At 34.5% G+C, this 7,500-nt stretch overlaps 1 protein-coding gene across 2 annotated transcripts in view; it reads right to left on the reverse strand.

The window, feature by feature from the left end:
* LOC127846916 (uncharacterized) overlaps positions 1–7,500 on the reverse strand; it is a 24,175-nt gene that overhangs the window by 13,709 nt on the left and 2,966 nt on the right. For both annotated transcript variants that reach the window (XM_052378321.1, XM_052378320.1), the window contains exons 3-5: positions 3,624–3,695; positions 2,559–2,745; positions 1,727–1,815 (exon numbers count right to left, since the gene is read on the reverse strand). In XM_052378321.1, the coding sequence (XP_052234281.1) occupies positions 1,727–1,815; positions 2,559–2,745; positions 3,624–3,695 (348 nt within the window). The remainder of the gene's footprint in view (positions 1–1,726; positions 1,816–2,558; positions 2,746–3,623; positions 3,696–7,500) is intronic.

The raw sequence follows: 7,500 nt of genomic DNA on the forward strand, positions 1-7,500 counted from the left end.
TCAAATGGTATCATGTCTTATGATTCAACTGGTGCAGTATCAAATGGTATCATGTCTTATGATTCAACTGGTGCAGTATCAAATGGTATCATGTCTTATGATTCAACTGGTGCAGTATCAAATGGTATCATGTCTTATGATTCAACTGGTGCAGTATCAAATGGTATCATGTCTTATGATTCAACTGGTGCAGTATCAAATGGTATCATGTCTTATGATTCAACTGGTGCAGTATCAAATGGTATCATGTCTTATGATTCAACTGGTGCAGTATCAAATGGAATCATGTCTTATGATTCAACTGGTGCAGTATCAAATGGAATCATGTCTTATGATTCAACTGGTGCAGTATCAAATGGTATCATGTCTTATGATTCAACTGGTGCAGTATCAAATGGAATCATGTCTTATGATTCAACTGGTGCAGTATCAAATGGTATCATGTCTTATGATTCAACTATTTAAATGGTCGTCTGGTTTCCGGCTTATATTCGAACAAATATTTTATAATCAATTCCCGCTGAGTTCTCTCATTATTCTTACATTAATTATTCGCACGTATGACGTCTACATATTCGCCATTATGCCGTCTACATATTTGTCCCCAACAGAAAAGGGTTATACAGTCTATATTGATTTATAACAATGTCAATAACCTATAATTATAGTCCTGGTTGAATTTAAAAATAATATCTTGGTTAATATATTGATTGAAACATGATTTTTTAGACAACAACTGACATTGTCACTTGTTCTGTCAAATGTATCACAGGAAATCGTTCAAATACAAAGATAAAACATAATATGCCTCGTGTTGTTAGTGAACTAACGCATTTTTGTTGATAGGATGAGTCATGTGAATTGCGGAATATGCGGTTTATTCTCATCCATATGTATCAGGCAGTAGATTCACCCATTTTAGTAATAAGACCAATTGCGTTCTTCTCAATCGCTAGTTGAATTGTTAAATATATGTTATCTGAGATATATGAACTAGAACGAAACACTGAAAATAGAAATTGCAGAATATAATTATATTTTCAAATATTAAATTATTAATGAATGATGTAAATAACACAGGGTCAATAAGCCGATGGAATCAGGCTGATCTATAATTGGAAATTCTGATTAAACGTTACCAGAAGTTATAAATACTGCTACAAACACAATTTCATCGTGAGAAAAATGTCTTATTTAAAAAAATTCATAAAGTTTGAGCACCACAGGTGGACAATTCGTTACAAAGTCTCAAAATATGTTAAACTACACCCATCTTTAGAAAATAGAAATAATTACATGTCTGACTTAAAAACTTAACGCAAAATTAACATTAACGCCTATCTATACAAAATATTTCGAAGTTTATGAGGTTTTTCCACTCGTTAGGCTACGCTGAATGTGGAACCGGAGAATGTCCCAACACTCCTACATAATCTAACTAGACTCAAGAACATTTGGACGAATTTTGAATCAAAGCTGCACACAATTTGGGATCAAATATTGTAACGCACACGATTGGACTAGCGCTACCACTACAAGTATTCATTTACAGTGTCTAATATTAGCAAATACCATGACCTTATATCTTCTAGATTGCTTCTCTGTATCACACAAAGTGTGGATCCACGCATCAAGTGTGATAGTGCCACTTCTTTAGAACGCTTTGTATAAGCATTTTTAATTATGATTGACAGTTTTGACTTATAGAACGTCATTATATAATTACCTCTTCGGAGTTACATTGCCTAACAGTATCACAAGAATGCGGATCCACGAGGTTGTCGCACTTGAAACACAGCTTGCCGTTTGGTGGCTCTGAATAAGATAATACGAACATACGAACATAAACGTGTAAAACTGTTTAAGACGTAATACAAAACCCTAGTGCAAGGTGTCTCGAATAAAATATTCAAAACAGGTCACTTATGAAGGACATTTGTAAACCATAGTTTGTGCTATATCAACTGTGTCGTTAAATAAGTGAGTATCATCAGTATTATTAGTAACATCATAAGCAGGGTTCGGTATAAGGAAAACTTAACCGAGAGGTCCCGGGTTCAATCTCCATTGTGGCTTGGATATTTCTGGTCGAGCCATAAATGGCGCCCAACGTGGTTAATTTTAGAGGATGCGATTTCTTAAAGTTTCTCTCATTCAAGTATCGTATCAAAATAATCACAATCATCATCTTCTTCTTCTTCATCATCATCATCATCATCATCATCATCATCATCATCATCATCATCATCATCATCATCATCATCATAAACAACAACAACATCATCATTATCGTCGTCGTCGTCGATGGTTGCGGCGGCGGTGGCTTGACTTTTGATTTCAGTCTGCGTCAGCAGCAACAACGAAAAACATTGTCCGAACTATAATCAATAGCATGCAATGTACAACTTTAATTATTAACCTTACTATAATAGTTATTACATGCACTTTTGCAATTTTGAACATGATTAGTGCCATCACAAACACCATAATTATACTTAAATTAATGTTTATAAAAGTGTTTTATGTATTCGTTCCACAAACTGTTTCAACAGGCTTACGTGAACCACACTTCGTTAGTTGCTCTTTGATGTCCGTGGCGCATTCATCGCATATTATGATATCGCCCGATAAAGCGCGAGACTTTCTCTGTTGTGACGTCACATTCGGGGATTCTAAACTGTCGCCATCTGTTTGCCTTTTGCCAATTAGATTCGAAGCTAATGTTGTCTGTTTGCTGATACAACTCTACGCAAAAAAAACCTTAAGGTGAAAAATATACAACATTTATGATTGTTTCAATAACGCTTTTATTTCGACATAATATGTTTAACATGTAGTTTTACGAAATAAATAGGTTATAATGGTTATAATTCATAACATATTCTCAAAATGATAATCCACATTGAAAAATGAAAACGTATGTAAGTTTCTCGAAATAATAATAAGGTTGCAACAACATGATTTGACGTTTTTATTTATTGAACAATAATTACGTTTTACGCCATGATTATTTCGAAGTGATCTTTTAGATTTCTCATACCGTTACAAACACAATTTTAACAAGTAGTTGAAAATTAACTAAACTTTTAACTGAACGTTAATGAGTTTATGATATAGATAATTAACTTACATTCAAGTCGGCACATGAAACTTAATAGTATGTTCAGAAAGTGGATGTATTGTCTTCAAAATAATCGTAAATAAGCTTATAACGTCAAATCTATGGCGTGTCAAACTTTGCAAAATTCAATGTTTCCATACTTATGTTGTATATTTGAATATGTATGTTCTATATTTCATATATATATTCAAATTTTACAACAAACATATGGAATTATTGCACATACATATGAAAGTTTATAACACACACATATTTTGAAAATTATACAACACAAATATCAGAATTATACCGCATATATTTCAAAATATTGAATTTTGAGAACATATATATGAAAATATCGAACATAAATATGAAATTATACATTAAATATTTGTTATGCAATACATATATCGGATTTTACCACATATATATGAATATATACAACATATATATGCAGTTATACCACATACATATGGAAACATTGAATTTTGCAACGTTTGACACACCATACAAGTTATCTTACGTTCAGGTCCGCACAACCCAGTTTATAGTAAGATCTGCCAGTAGAAGTCAGTAGACGCTGAACGAGACACTTCTATAAAGCAATCAAACTGAATATGTATTGAAACTGCAATTGACACCCAGACTGGTATTTTTCCCATCCACAGACGTTCCTAGTCGAAATAAAACCCCCATATATATAGGATCTGGAACGAATTGTCATATCATACTATATTTTATTAAAACGAGTTCAGGTATTTTGTTAGTAAGAGAGCCTTTGGCGAGCTTACTAACGAATTTCTTGGACGAGTTAAATAAAATATGTTATGATATGACAACGAGTGTCAGATCTTTTTTATCACATGCTTTTACATGAGCAAATTAAATAAATATGTACTCAAACATAATGATAAATCCCGAATGTTGTCTACATTTAGTGACGTCATTTGACGTTTTGAAATGTCATTTCAGCAAAATAACAAAATGCGATTGGTCAATCGAACGAAAACTAGGCCAATGAAAAAGTTTAAGAATTTTACACATGTGTAATATAAAAATATGCGTAATGGTTATATTACATGGGGAAACAGGGCATGGCATGTGATAAAAGGTATTATTAAGTTTATCTTTATTTCAGCCTTGACGGGAAAAAGCTGTCGTTTTGTTTAGTTGTATGACGTCATTTTATGTATATCGTGTTTTCCTGACAAAGTGTGTCTTTAAAAAAAATAAAGACCCTTACTTTTCGGGTAATGATGGGATAAACGGAATGCCAGATAAGTGAGATAAGTGACGAAACAGAAATGTTTAGTAGCTGGGCACAAACAAATAATCTAAACTTATCTGTGTTGAACACTCACATAGTATTAACAATATTGGTCCTTACAAGATATGTAAGTAGAAACAAAGAACGTAATTGTAGCATGAACCAACAAGGAAGGCAACTCGTAATGTCACAAATTTTCAGTGAACAAAAAGTGGTATGTACTTTATTATCTCGCTTAACATGGGTCTTAATTACAATTAAAAGCTCTTTTCTGATTGGATGAAACAGTCCGAAATCATCCAATAAATAAAGTCGAGATATTTATCTTGCGAAACATTCATTGCCATGCCGTATGCAAGCTATTTAGAAAGTAAAAATCGCAAACCAAAAAGTTTGTTATGTTTTTTTTCTCGGTCATAGACAGTGTTCCTGGCTGATAACAATGCAATATTATTAATGTATTAGTATTAAGCAAGAAAGTGGTAGAATATTTGTGTAAAACATAAGAATTTTGATTTAAACTTATGTCTGCTACAATTTAACGAGTAGAAACGGAAATTACCGATTGTACAGATGTATCGACAGACATATGCAAAACGACAGAATATTTTGCATACTTCAAGTTTATCAGCCTTGAAATCACCAATTTATCAAATAAGAATCAAAATCATTAATTTATCAACTAGTAATGGTCAGAAACACCAATATCTTTGGGCGCAACCTTCGTATGTTGCTGTAAAACCGCGACACATTGTTTGTCGGAAACCGAAGATCGGTAATTTTCGTAACCATATTGAAAAATTTCGGCTGACAAGTTTTTGTTTCTAATATTTTTCTCAAATATTCTACCATGAAATTATTGTATACAATTACACAAATGAATAACAAGTAATATTTAACTGATTTTGGTGAGGAACACTGTCTATAAATGCTTATAAAAAATACGCCTTAAGGATCAACTTAAGTGCATAAAATATTGAAAAAAGAATAATATTTCAGTTTTTCGTTCCATCCGATAGTTTCATCAATTCCCATAGCCCAGTCACTCAATTATATTGGCACTTATTACCAATATCAGATAAAACTTCTCTATAACAGTGAAGCACTCATTTAAGCACGGAAATAAACTTGAAATCTTTTAAGTCGACACTATTTGTATAAATTCAAATATAATAAAGCTTTTAAATATTACTTAACATGTGTACACCTTTGTACGGTGGCATAGAGGTGGCATTCACTCCTCTGTTTTTTTATTTTCAAATTTTGCGTAACATGTGCAAATATTCTGTTCGCGTATATATAGCTGGCCAAAGCGGGCTTTTACTGTGATGATTACTTCCCTTTGTATAAAGATCACCTTGGACGACCTTACGATCAACTCCTTTCTGTCGGCCATGATGATTATGGGTAAAATTTAAATTGACGTAATAAACAATTTGATTGGCTAACTAACTCATGGCCACGAGTTAGCTAAGTCCTTCCCTCGAGATAGCTAAAATTCTCTCTCTTTTGTTTAATGCACCCTTCCTTTATTTACTGCACGGCTCTTGTTTTAATTGCATTCCTCTTATATTTAGTTTTGCACTCCTCTTTTTTTCTATCTCGTGCCCTCGACTTAGTAACTCGATGCCACGACATAGCTAACACGAGATAGAAACAAGAGGAATGCAATTAAAAAAAAAAGGAGGGAATGTCAACTCTATGCCACCGTACTTTTGATATTATACTACTGTTTAAACTTACAGGATTTAAAAACAAAAAGATATTTTTATGTTGTATTCTGCCGCAGCAAATACATTATTAGAATGAAGTAAGTATCAAGACGGAAAGGTTAAATAAGCTAAACAATATATGGGCCGTGCTCTGTCAAAATGGGGTTTAATGCATGTGCGTCACGTGTCGTCTCAGATTAACCTGTGGAGTCGTCCTGATTAGCCTGTGGGACGACACTTTAAGCACGTGCATTAAACCCATTTGTCACAGAGCAAGGCCCATATATAAACTCGACATTTCATAGAAAGATGGATGTAAATGATGGGAAGTGCCGTGCACAAGAGCCATAATTACAGCTTTCATAATGTTACAGTAATTTCTCAGGTAAATTTTCAGGTCGAATTTTTTCCAAGGAATATCTTCATTATTATGTTAGGTATCAAGAGAAAAAAACACAGGTAGGAAGTGTCTATAGTTGAGAGACCGATTCTTTAAAATGAAATGTCCTATGTCGAAACGGCAGGCCGGTGGTATTTTATGTGTAACAATGAAAATTCTTATAACACAAACATAATACTGACAAACATCGCGGACCTTTGGAAAATATACCTCCAGCTGGAAGATGGTGAAGACGGGCTTTGAAAGATATATTCATATGAAAGCCGTCAGGCCGGAAACCATTGTCTCCAAAAGAACCACAGCCACACCGCAATTTTGAATGCCAGAATCATTTACGAGGCCGAGAAGGCCGCGCAAGTTGCCGGAAAGAGGAAGTTCAACCTTCCCATCTTAGAAATCAGCGAATCAAGATGAACTGCTTACAGAAAGAAGCGAATGACTTCCTGCGAGTTAATGCTGTTCTACTGTCCTCTACAGGATGATGCAGCACACACCCAGGAAGCAGCCCTGATGCTTTCCAAGTCGGTACAGAGAGCGCTCTTTGGGTCGGAGGCGCACGGCCATCGGATCATGAAACCTCCTTCCATGCAAAGAAGAATATAATCGAAATGAACGTTATCAATAAGCTACGCTTAGACAAACGAAAGTGAAGGGGATGAGAGGGACAACTTTTGCATCAGACTGTAAACCATCATACAAGACAGACCCATTAGAAACATAATTATTGTAATAGGTAACTTCAATCCCAAGATCGTAAGCGACAACAAGGAGACAACGTGAGCTAGGCGAGTTAAACGAGTAAGGCGATATGAAGGACAACGTTAAGAGATTCGCCGAACTGTGCGCCACAAGTAATCTGATTATCGGAAGAAGTATGTTCCACCACATAATGCTATACAAGGAAATGTTTATGCCACTAGACATGTAAGCTGAGAATAAGACCTACCACCTGTGCATCATGAGGAAGTTTCGTCGCTTCCTCGAGAATCTTCACGTCTAGCGAGGATTCCCATTGAAACTG

Source organism: Dreissena polymorpha, chromosome 10, assembly GCF_020536995.1.
Source record: "Dreissena polymorpha isolate Duluth1 chromosome 10, UMN_Dpol_1.0, whole genome shotgun sequence".
Classification (NCBI taxonomy): domain Eukaryota; kingdom Metazoa; phylum Mollusca; class Bivalvia; order Myida; family Dreissenidae; genus Dreissena; species Dreissena polymorpha.